The following is a 12,882-nucleotide window of genomic DNA, read 5'->3' as shown; positions in this document are numbered from 1 at the left end:
ACTGTGAACATCCACTCCTGTGTTTGCTAGGCCCCGGCATCGTCTCACAAGAGACAGCTATATTTGGGTCCTTTCAGCAAAATCTTGCTAGTGTATGCAATGGTGTCAGCGTTTAGAAGCTGATTATGGGACGGATCCCTGGATACAGCAGTCTCTAAATGGTCCATCCTTTCATCACAGCTACGAACTTTGTCTCTGTAACTCCTTCCCTGGGTGTTTTGTTCCCAATTCTAAGAAGGTGCACAGTGTCCACACTTTGGTCTTCATTCTTCTTGAGTTTCATGCGTTTATCAAATTGTATCTTATATCTTGGGTATCCTAAGTTTTGGGCTAATATCCACTTATCAATGAATACATATTGTGTGAGTTCTTTTGTGATTGTGTTACTTCACTCAAGATGATGCCCTCCAGGTCCATCCATTTGGCTAGGAATTTCATAAATTCATTCTTTTTAATAGCTGAGTAGTACTCCATTGTGTAAATGTACCATAATTTCTGTATCCATTCCTCTGTTGAGGGACATCTGGGTTCTTTCCAGCTTCTGGCTATTATAAATAGGGCTGCTATGGACATAGTGGAGCATGTGTCCTTTTTACCGGTTGGGACATCTTCTGGATATATGCCCAGGAGAGGTATTGCTGGATCCTCCGGTAGTACTATGTCCAATTTTCTGAGGAACCGCCAGACTGATTTCCAGAGTGGTTGTACAAGCTTGCAATCCCACCAACAATGGAGGAGTGTTCCTCTTTCTCCACATCCTCGCCAGCATCTGCTGTCACCTGAATTTTTGATCTTAGCCATTCTGACTGGTGTGAGGTAGAATCTCAGGGTTGTTTTGATTTGCATTTCCCTGATGATTAAGGATGTTGAACATTTTTTCAGGTGCTTCTCTGCCATTCGGTATTCCTCAGGTGAGAATTCTTTGTTCAGTTCTGAGCCCCATTTTTTAATGGGGTTATTTGACTTTCTGGAGTCCACCTTCTTGAGTTCTTTATATATATTGGATATTAGTCCCTTATCTGATTTAGGATAGGTGAAGATCCTTTCCCAATCTGTTGTTGGTTTATTTGTCTTATTGATGGTGTCTTTAGCCTTGCAGAAGCTTTGTAGTTTCATGAGGTCCCACTTGTCAATTCTCGATATTACAGCACAAGCCATTACTGTTCTATTCAGGAATTTTTCCCCTGTGCCCATATCTTCAAGGCTTTTCCCCACTTTCTCCTCTATAAGTTTCAGTGTCTCTGGTTTTATGTGAAGTTCCTTGATCCACTTAGACTTGACCTTAGTACAAGGAGATAGGAATGGGTCGATTCGCATTCTTCTACATGTTAACAACCAGTTGTGCCAGCACCATTTGTTGAAAATGCTGTCTTTCTTCCACTGGATGTTTTTAGCTCCCTTGTCGAAGATCAAGTGACCATAGGTGTGTGGGTTCATTTCTGGGTCTTCAATTCTATTCCATTGGTCTATTTGTCTGTCACTATACCAGTACCATGCAGTTTTTATCACAATTGCTCTGTAGTAGAGCTTTAGGTCCGGCATGGTGATTCCACCAGAGGTTCTTTTATCCTTGAGAAGAGTTTTTGCTATCCTAGGTTTTTTGTTATTCCAGATGAATTTGCAGATTGCACTTTCTAATTCGTTGAAGAATTGAGTTGGAATTTTGATGGGGATTGCATTGAATCTGTAGATTGCTTTTGGCAAGATAGCCATTTTTACAATGTTGATCCTGCCAATCCATGAGCATGGGAGATCTTTCCATCTTCTGAGATCTTCTAAAATTTCTTTCTTCAGAGACTTGAAGTTTTTATTATACAGATCTTTCACTTCCTTAGTTAGAGTCACGCCAAGATATTTTATATTATTTGTGACTATTGAGAAGGGTGTTGTTTCCCTAATTTCTTTCTCAGCCTGTTTATTCTTTGTGTAGAGAAAGGCCATTGATTTGTTTGAGTTAATTTTATATCCAGCTACTTCACCGAAGCTGTTTATCAGGCTTAGGAGTTCTCTGGTGGAATTTTTAGGGTCACTTATATATACTATCATATCATCTGCAAAAAGTGATATTTTGACTTCATCTTTTCCAATTTGTATCCCTTTGATCTCCTTTTGTTGTCTAATTGCTCTGGCTAGGACTTCAAGTACAATGTTGAATAGGTATGGAGAAAGTGGACAGCCTTGTCTAGTCCCTGATTTTAGAGGGATTGCTTCAAGCTTCTCACCATTTACTTTGATGTTGGCTACTGGTTTGCTGTAGATTGCTTTTATCATGTTTAGGTATGGGCCTTGAATTCCTGATCTTTCCAAGACTTTTATCATGAATGGGTGTTGGATCTTGTCAAATGCTTTTTCTGCATCTAAGGAGATGACCATGTGGTTTTTGTCTTTGAGTTTGTTTATATACTGGATTACATTGATGGATTTCCGTAAATTGAACCATCCCTGCATCCCTGGGATGAAACCTACTTGGTCAGGATGGATGATTGTTTTGATGTGTTCTTGGATTCGGTTAGCAAGAACTTTATTGAAAATTTTTGCATCAATATTCATAAGGGATATTGGTCTGAAGTTTTCTATCTTTGTTGGGTCTTTTTGTGGTTTAGGTATCAGAGTAATTGTGGCTTCATAGAGTGAGTTGGGTAGAGTACCTTCTGTTTCTATTTTGTGGAATAGTTTGTGAATAACTGGGATTAGATCTTCTTTGAAGGTCTGATAGAACTCTGCACTAAACCCATCTGGTCCTGGGCTATTTTTAGTTGGGAGACTATGAATGACTGCTTCTATTTCTTTGGGGGATATAGGGCTGTTTAGATCATTAACCTGATCTTGATTCAACTTTGGTACCTGGTATCTGTCTAGGAACTTCTCCATTTCATCCAGGTTCTCCAGTTTTGTTGAGTATAGCCTTTGGTAGAAGGATCTGATGGTGTTTTGGATGTCTTCAGGATCTGTTGTTATGTCTCCTTTTTCATTTCTGATTTTGTTAATTAGGATGCTTTCCCTGTGCCCTCTAGTGAGTCTGGCTAAGGGTTTATCTATCTTGTTGATTTTCTCAAAGAACCAGCTCCTTGATTGGTTGATTCTTTGAATAGTTTTTCTTGTTTCCACTTGGTTGATTTCACCCCTGAGTTTGATTATTTCCTGCCGTCTACTCCTCTTGGGTGAATTTGCTTCCTTTTGTTCTAGTGCTTTTAGGTGTGTTGTCAAGCTGCTAATGTGTGCTCTCTCTAGTTTCCTTTTGGAGGCACTCAGAGCTATGAGTTTTCCTCTTAAAAATGCTTTCATTGCGTCCCATAAGTTTGGGTATGTTGTGGCTTCATTTTCATTGAACTCTAAAAAGTCCTTAATTTCTTTCTTTATTCCTTCCTTGACCAAGGTATCATTGAGAAGAGTGTTGTTCAGTTTCCACGTGAAGGTTGGCTTTCTATTATTTATTTTGTTATTGAAGATCAGCCTTAGTCCATGGTGATCTGATAGGATGCATGGGACAATTTCAATATTTTTATATCTGTTGAGGCCTGCTTTGTGACCAATTATGTGGTCAATTTTGGAGAAGGTACCATGAGGTGCTGAGAAGAAGGTATATCCTTTTGTTTTAGGATAGAATGTTCTGTAGATATCTGCCAGATCCATTTGATTCATAATTTCTCTTAGTTTCACTGTGTCCCTGTTTAGTTTCTGTTTCCATGATCTGTCCATTGGTGAAAGTGGTGTGTTGAAGTCTCCCACTATTATTGTATGAGTTGCAATGTGTGCTTTGAGCTTTACTAAAGTTTCTTTAATGAATGTGGCTGCCTTTGTATTTGGAGCATAGATATTCAGGATTGATAGTTCCTCTTGGAGGATTTTACCTTTGATGAGTATGAAGTGTCTCTCCCTGTCTTTTTTAATGACTTTGGGTTGGAAGTCAATCTTATCAGATATTAGAATGGCTACTCCAGCTTGTTTCTTCATGCCATTTGCTTGGAAAATTGTTTTCCAGCCTTTCATTCTGAGGTAGTGTCTATCCTTTTCTCTGAGATGAGTTTCCTGTAAGCAGCAAAATGTTGGGTCTTGTTTGTGTAGCCAGTTTGTTAGTCTGTCTTTTTATCGGGGAGTTGAGTCCATTGATATTAAGAGATATTAAGGAAAAGTAATTGTTGTTTCCTGTTATTTTTGTTGTTAAAGTTGGCATTTTGTTCTTGTGGCTGTTTTCTTTTAGGTTTGTTGAGGGATTACCTTCTTGTTGTTTCTAGGGCGTGGTTCCTGTCCTTGTATTGGTTTTTTTCTGTTATTATCCTTTGAAGGGCTGGATTCGTGGAGAGATAATGTGTGAATTTGGTTTTGTCGTGGAATACTTTGGTTTCTCCTTCTATGTTAATTGAGAGTTTGGCTGGGTATAGTAGCCTGAGCTGGAATTTGTGTTCTTTTAGTGTCTGTATAACATCCGTCCAGGATCTTCTGGCTTTCATAGTCTCTGGTGAAAAATCTGGTGTAATTCTGATAGGCTTGCCTTTATATGTTACTTGGCCTTTTTCTCTTACTGCTTTTAGTATTCTATCTTTATTTAGAGCATTTGTTGGTCTGATTATTATGTGTCGGGAGGTATTTCTTTTCTGATCCAGTCTATTTGGAGTTCTGTAGGCTTCTTGTATGTTCATGGGCATCTCTTTCTTTAGATTTGGGAAGTTTTCTTCTATAATTTTGTTGAAGATGTTTGCTGGTCCTTTGAGTTGAAAATCTTCATTCTCATCCACTCCTATTATCCGTAGGTTTGGTCTTCTCATTGTGTCCTGTATTTCTTGGATGTTTTGAGTTAGGATCTTTTTGCATTTTACATTTTCCTTGATTGTTGTGCCGATGTTCTCTATGGAATCTTCTGCACCTGAGATTCTCTCTTCCATCTCTTGTATTCTGTTGCTGATGCTTGTATCTATGGTTCCAGATTTCTTTCCTAGGGTTTCTATCTCCAGTGTTGCCTCATTTTGGGTTTTCTTTATTGTGTCTACTTCCCTTTTTAGGTCTAGTATGGTTTTGTTCATTTCCCTCATCTGTTTGGATGTGTTTTCCTGTTTTTCTGTAAGGACTTCTACCTGTTTAATTATGTTATCGTGTTTTTCTTTAAGGATTTGTAACTCTTTAGCAGTGTTCTCCTGCAATTCTTTAAGGGATTTTTGTGCTTCCTCTTTATTGTCTTCTGCCTGTTTAGCAGTGTTCTCCTGCATTTCTTTAAGTGTGTTATTAAAGTCCTTCTTGCAGTCCTCTATCATCATCAGGAGATATGCTTTTAAATCCGTGTCTAGCTTTTCCGGTGTGTTGGGGTGCCCTGGACTGGGCGAAGTGGGGGTGCTGGGTTCTGATGATGGTGAGTGGTCTTGGTTTCTGTTAGTAAGATTATTACGTTTACCTTTCGCCATCTGGTAATCTCTGGGGTTAGTTGTTATCGTTGTCACTGTTTAAAGATTGGAGCAGAAGCTGTGTTCCACTCACCAGCAGTCTCTAAATCCTGTGGCGGGGGTCGTGGGTAGCTGATGGTACCCCGGTGCTGGTCCAGCCAGAAGAGGCCTGTGGTCCTACTCAGACCGTTTTTCTGCTTCCCTAACTAATGCAGTCTCTGGTCCTGCGTGCAATTGGATTGGAGCAGAAGCTGTGTTCCACTCTCCAGAAGTCTTAAGATCCTGTGGCGGATGTTGTGGGTAGCTGGCGAGTGTCAGCAGACCCTGCGCCCCAGCTGCCCCGGTGCTTTTCTGACCGGAAGAGGGTTGTGTCCCTATGTAGGCCGGATTTCTCTCTCCCCAACCAGAGCAGTCTCAGGTCCCGCGTGATTGGACTGGAGCAGAAGCTGTGTTCCACTCACCAGCAGTCCCAAAATCCTGCGGCGGGGGTCGTGGGTAGCTGGTGGGTGTCAGGCAACCCTGCGCTCCCGCTACCCCGGCGCTGATCCGGCCGGATGAGGCCTGTGGCCCTACTCAGGCCGGTTTCTGCTTCCCTAACTAATGCAGTCTCAGGTCCCGAGCAATTGGATTGGAGCAGAAGCTGTGTTCCACTCACCAGCAGTCCCAAAATCCTGCGGCAGGGGTCGTGGGTAGCTGGCGGGTGTCAGGCAACCCTGCGCTCCCGCTACCCCTGCGCTGATCCAGCCGGATGAGGCCTGTGGTCCTACTCAGGCCGGTTTCTGCTTCCCTAACTAATGCAGTCTCAGGTCCCGCGCAATTGGATTGGAGCAGAAGCTGTGCTTCACTCACCAGAAGTCTTAAGATCCTGTGGTGGGTGTTGTGGGTAGCTGGCGAGTGTCAGCTGACCCTGCGCCCCAGCTGCCCCGGTGCTTTTCTGACCGGAAGAGGGTTGTGGCCCTATGTAGGCCGGATTTCTCTCTCCCCAACCAGAGCAGTCTCAGGTCCCGCGTGATTGGTCTGGAGCAGAAGCTGTGTTCCACTCACCAGCAGTCCCAAAATCCTGCGGCGGGGGTCGTGGGTAGCTGGCAGGTGTCAGGCAACCCTGCGCTCCTGATACCCCGGCGCTGATCCGGCCGGATGAGGCCTATGGCCCTACTCAGGCCGGTTTCTGCTTCCCTAACTAATGCAGTCTCAGGTCCCGCGCAATTGGATTGGAGCAGAAGCTGTGTTCCACTCACCAGCAGTCCCAAAATCCTGCAGTGGGGGTCGTGGGTAGCTGGCGGGTGTCAGGCAACCCTGCGCTCCCGCTACCCCGGCGCTGATCCAGCCGGATGAGGCCTGTGGTCCTACTCAGGCCGGTTTCTCGCTTTCATCATTCTTACAAGCTCAGATTTAGTGCTGAACACAGAAGTCTGGGTCTTCCTACTTCAATTGAAAACCTAGACCATTTTCCAAGAATTGCTGACAAACTGATAAGAAAATGTCTTATTAAGGTTTTCCTAAGCAACTCCAGCTTGTGTCAGGTTGACATTTAAAACTGACCATCACAGATCTGAAAATGTTGACTATTTCACAAATGAAAAAAGCCAGAGAGATGAAGAGAAATATATCTAATATCAATCAATGGTTTATTCAACCCGTGTTAAACCAGTTGAAATAGTTTTCTTTTACCATATTTTCACACTGCTTTTTTTCTCACCCCCATTGTTAAATTTCTGTTCTTAGGGCATGTGAGGTTATGAGGATTTAGATGTTTATGTTACAGATAGCACAAAAAGTGACATGCATAGAAGCTGTATCCCCCCCCCCTCTTTTTTTAAAAAGAATATTGGCTCTGTTATGCATTGTTATGCATGGAGGTCATTAATTCTCATTACAAACCCTACTTCTCTTCTCTGTCAGTGAATCCCCAACCTTGGAGTCCCCATTCACAATCTCTGTCCCTTTTCCTTGCTAGGCCTGAGAAAGATGGAACAGTCACTGGAGTGGATGCTGTTTGCACTCTCCATTCTGATTCCTTGGGCCTGCAGCTGGACAGAGAGAAGATGTACTGGGAACTGAGCCATAACACCCAGGGTGTCACCAAGCTAGGATCCTTCACTTTAGAAAAGGACAGTCTGTACATCAATGGTGAGCATCCCTTTAGGAACTATGAACTGAAGTTGAGAATGTTATTCTAAGACAAGTAGGCTTTCTAGTTTATCATAAGACCCTTTCTATATATCATCTTAAACCTGAGCAAGTTAAAGGCACATATAATGTTTAGTCTTCAACTCCTTCTCTTTTCTCTGTATCACTATATGACCAAGGTATTATTTGGACATGTATCTTACCTAAAAAAGCCTTGCTCAGGTCACATCGAAGAACAACTCTGGTTGAAGTCAGTGGTCGTTAAACATTGGTTCAAATCTGGGTGTGTTTGTAGTCCTGTTTGTTGTTTTGATTTGCATTCAGGTACATTTCGCTATGTAGTTGAAGCTGGTCTAGAATTAGTAATTTAATCAAGTCTATCCTCAAATTGATGATTCTCCTGCTTCATCCTCTATTGAGTTCTGGGATTAGCAGTATATACTCTCTTATATGTATATTTCATATCTTTGTAGAGCTAAATCACCTCTATCATGTTTGCTACATGTCTGGCCATATTCTCTGAGCCTTAGTTTCAGCTGAATGTTTCATTTGAAACTTTATCCTGAACAGGGAGGATATGTTGGCTCATGCCTATAATCTCTTTGTTTGCCTAGTATGTTCAGGAGTCTTGGTTTCATCTTTAGTACCATATGGAAGAAAGGAAAACAGGGGGAATAGAGAAGAAAATAGAAGGAAAAAGGGAAGCAGAAGCAAAAATTAAAAAGCATTTATCAGAAGTGATGGCCACTTCTTGCAATCATGACACTTTAAAGATGAGATGGAAGATTATCTTCAAGATTTTGCTCAGTCTGAGTTACAGAGATAATTTAAGGCCTATATGGGCTACAGAATAAGATTCTGTCACAAACAAATCCATGATTCCATCTCAAACAAAAGTGAGATCTTGCATCTTTCTCCCCATCTATACCACAAAATTAAAAAAGAACAGCTTGTGAATATATGTGGTAGAAATAAGGGTATGTTTGTTGTCCCAAGTAAATTATAAGTTCACTAGAACAAAGATGGTTCTCTTGATGATACATAGATTCTAAGAATTTCCCTGTGTAGACTTGAAGTCTCACCTGGAGATGTGGCTGATGGGCCCAGGCTATATTATAAACATGTCTGTCCTCACATCTTGATTTTCTCCTGTTCTCATTGCAGGTTTTACACATACAAAACCCTCTGCTTCCACTCTCAACAGTGAGTACTTAAGAGGCTGATGATTGTATTCACCACACCCTATGGGATCAGTAGTGGATCTGTTTCCTACTGAATCCAAGTTCATGGAGAAAAAAATAAATAAATTAAAAGCCAAACTCACATTCTTCCCCCATCATATGACCCAATTTGGAGTGCAAAGGGGCTCTCTTATGCCATTCATGCTCTACCTCAAATAGAATTTTTCACTGCAACCCATTTCTCCTCAGCTCCAGTGACTTCCTCTCTGTTTTTCACTGAGACCTCCACTGCAAAACCTACACTCTCTACAGGTACGTGCCTTCTCTTACCAACTCCTTCTCTGAAGCCTAGTATCCCAGTTTCAAAATCAAGACTTTGGAGAAAATTGTGAGAACCCAGAGTGTTAATGGGTGCTTCATGTTCTTGGAATTTCTCAAGAGCCAGAGCTTGGCTACACTCAAATTACCATCCATATCAATCTTGGACAACATATTTGTTCTGAGGGCCTCCTTTTCCTCAACTACTAACTGATACATTTACTTAAAACTTCATTCTAGGATTCAAAAGGTCACTCTTTTAAATCCAATACTTATAGCTCGGCAGTAAAATAATTAATTAACATGGATAGACTCTGGATTTGGACTTACTTTAATCTTTTGTTAATATGTATGTGTCTACTATGCATGCATAGGTGGACACAGAGGCCAGAAGAGAGTGTCCAGTGATTAGACTTGGAGGCATTTGTGAGCCACAAGGTGTATGTGCTGTTATGAAATATAATGTGTTAAGGAGGTACTTGGCAGATCCATGCCAACATGTATCCCTGAGTAATTATGCCATGCAACATATCTGGTATAAAAGTAGTTTATTTGGGAAAAATAGGGGAGCAAGGACCTTGAGAAGGGGCAGAGGCTGACAGTAGACATGGAGACAAGCAGACAGAGAGTATTGGGGTGGGTGGTATGGCAGAACCATGATAACAGACAGTGGGGTGGGGATGGAGGTGGCAGAGAACAAAAAATGGGGAGAAGAAGACTGGCCCAGAACATGTGGGGACAAAGGGAGAGAGCTACAGTGGTGGGCAATCCTTTTATTCACAGTCCACATGTGGTGGCATGACAGGTGATAACTTAAGCAATTGCCAGGTCTCTTGAGGGCACCCTAGTGGAATCACCTGTAAGGGTACAGGTGCTGTGAAGTAAACCTGGGTACTCAGGCAGGGATAAGAGTTCTAGTCAAGTGTTGAAAAGAAGGACCAGTAGTGCAAAATAAAACTGACAAGAAATAATGAAGACAAAAGCAAAGGCTCAGACCAGGTGGTCTTACATGTGCTGAAAAACTTATGCCAAGCAACTTATTGATAAGTACAGCATCATATGCATTGTTTACAGTGGAGGGAATGGCCAAGCAAAGAGTACATCAGACTATGTTTGCAAAGACAGCACAGGATAGCTCAGATAGGGCCACCTTAGGATTGATGTCCACAGCCCAGGAAGATGAGTCAGATCCCCAGAAACCACAAACTTATCCTTATCACTCTTTAGGATGCTTGTTCCTACTGATTCAGGTCACTAGAAAATTAAGGAGAGAAACTGCTCCTTCCTCACACAGGACCCATCCTAGGTAACTGAGCACTTACCTGAAGAGTCTTCTTTACCCCCATTTTTTTCTGTCTGTCCTGCTGGCTATTCATTATAGCCTAGAGCCTATACTCCAGACTCAGACTGTACTTCCCAAGTCTGTTCCTGGAAAAGAACATGGAACTAAAGTGTCTTCTGTCCTTTAATGGAGCTTCTGAATAGGACCTGAATCAGTCTGACTCCCCACATTCATAGTTATGTGTGGTGTGTGTTGTGTGTGTGTTGTTGTTGTTGTTGTTGTTGTTCTTGTTCTTGTTGTGTGGTGTTGTGTGTAGATTCTTGTGCATGCATGAGCATGTATGAGGATACTAAAGATCAATAATGAATGACTTCCTCAACTCCTATCCACCTGATTTTTGAGGTATTGTCTGTAACTAGCCTGTAGCTCATCAATTATGACTGACTATTATCTGGTCAACAAAATTCAGAGATCCTGCCATCACTGTCTTCCCAGTACTGGCTTCACAATTATGTAGTGTAGCCCATACCCAGCTTTTTACATAGTGTATTGACTGGTTTTGTGTGTCAACTTGACACAGGCTGGAGTTATCACAGAGAAAGGAGCTTCAGTTGGGGAAGTGCCTCCATGAGATCCAGATGTGGGGCATTTTCTCAATTAGTGATCAAGGGGGAAGGGCCCCTTGTGGGTGGTACCTTCTCTGGGCTGGTAGTCTTGGGTTCTATAAGAAAGCAAGCTAAGCAAGTCAGGGGAAGCAAGCCAGTAAGGAACATCTCTTCCTGGCCTCTGCATCAGCACCTGCTTCCTGGCCTGCTTGAGTTCCAGTCCTGACTTCCTTTGGTGATGAACAGCAACAGGAAAGTGTAAGCTGAATAAACCCTCCCCAACTTTATTCTTGGTCATGATGTTTTGTCCAGGAATAGAAACCCTGACTAAGACACATAGGTACTAAAGATCTAAAATCAGGTCCTCATGTTTGTAAGATAAGAGCGGGGCTGTCTGAGCCACCTCCATAGCCCCTTAGTTTTCAACGGAAAAGATGAGAACAATATGCACTACTATGCTTAGACCTGAGGAATGTAGGGTCATCTAGAAGGTGAAGCCTGGATCAGGAACTGGCTTTACTTCACCTGATGTCCATTTCCATACCTTCTACTGGCACTGCCAGTGGTTCTAAAAGAACAGATACCATCTTTATCATATCTATTCTCTTGTTTAACATCACTGAAAGTGCTAGAGTTTGAGGTTCAAAGGGAACACTGAGGTAGATTGTTCCCCCCAGAGCTCGTGTCTCTAGCTGCATATGTATCAGAGGATGGCCTAGTCAACCATCAGTGGAAAGAGAGGCCCATTGGTCTTGCAAACTGTATATGCCTCAGTGCAGGGGAACACCAGGGCCAAGAAGTGGGAGTGGGTGTGTAGGGGAGTGGGGGGGGGGCTTTTGGGATAGCATTAGAAATGTAAATGAAGAAAATACCTAATAAAAATAATAATATAAAAAAAGAGATTCATTAGAAGTCTAATTAATCTGATGAACAGACACTATATTGGTGGTTCTGAGAAGAAACCAGGCACATGAAGCAGAGTAAGTATCCTTTCTTATAGATCTCTGAGGAGGGTTGTTTCATGTAATCAGGCTGTCTCTAGTTATTAAGTGCTAAATGATGTTATTTCTCTGACAGTGAAATGGTTTAATTCAAGCAAGATTAAAATACATGTAAAACACATGTATTTATTCGGAAGCTGCTCTTGGTCAGTAGACTGGCCCCAAGGACCAATGCCAAAGAAGTGCCCATGGGGCAGAAAAGATAGGTGAGGGGTAATAGAGAAAGCAAGAAAGGGCACTCAGAGAAAGGGGCTGGAGAGGGAGGAGAGGGGGAGAGAGGGAGAGGAATGAAGAGAGAGAAAGAGAGAGAGAGAGAAAGAGAGAGAGAGAGAGAGAGAGATTGAGATTTTGAGATTTCTGGATTATATAGGGAAGAGGCCCTAGGGACAGGGCTGCTGAGGTCCTAAGTTAGAGAGTCTAGAAATGGGAGCAGGGCATTCCAGATAGGGACTGAGTGATGCTGAGAGAACCAGAAGGAAAGGTCTGCTTTGGTGTGTAAAATATGTTTCAGTCCCTTGTCCTGGGGTATGAAACCAAACATTGAGCTGACTGTATCTGATTCTGAAGTGATCACCATGTTGTCTCTGATATCTAAGTGGTCAGCAGGCTGTTTCTGATTACTAAGAAAAGGAAAGAGAGGGACCTTGTACTTCCTGGAAGGAATGTATGGCTCTTTGGATGTGGAGGAAATGAGGAAGAAGGGCATATCTAGTTTCATGTGCACCAAGTATATGGGTTGGGTCACCACTGGCAGTGCTGTAAGTTTTGGGCCATGATATCCTGAGATCTGTGACCTTCCTAGAAGGGGTAGGAGTGGTTCCTGATATTCTCTTGGAATATAGGAACCTGAGTAGTCTATTATGAGTTTACAGATTCACTGACAGGCTTTTGTTAGGGGACTTGTCATTTCCATTACAATGACTAAGAAAGAAGCTGCTGCAAGTGGGCTTCTCCTAAACAGCAGTTTGGCCTGGATTCTAGCAAATACTT

At 42.3% G+C, this 12,882-nt stretch overlaps 1 protein-coding gene across 1 annotated transcript in view; it reads left to right on the top strand.

The window, feature by feature from the left end:
• Positions 1-12,882, top strand: part of Muc16 (mucin 16, cell surface associated) — a 193,892-nt gene that overhangs the window by 58,614 nt on the left and 122,396 nt on the right. Inside the window, exons 9-11 of the mRNA XM_085844433.1 lie at positions 7,333-7,505; positions 8,670-8,708; positions 8,936-8,998. Coding sequence (XP_085700559.1) covers positions 7,333-7,505; positions 8,670-8,708; positions 8,936-8,998 — 275 coding nt within the window. The remainder of the gene's footprint in view (positions 1-7,332; positions 7,506-8,669; positions 8,709-8,935; positions 8,999-12,882) is intronic.

Source organism: Mus caroli, unplaced genomic scaffold, assembly GCF_978045245.1.
Source record: "Mus caroli unplaced genomic scaffold, Mus_caroli_1 scaffold_11, whole genome shotgun sequence".
In the NCBI taxonomy this organism is placed as follows: Eukaryota; Metazoa; Chordata; class Mammalia; order Rodentia; family Muridae; genus Mus; species Mus caroli.
Note: the sequence above shows the minus strand (reverse complement) of the source record. Positions and strands in the feature narration are given on the sequence as shown.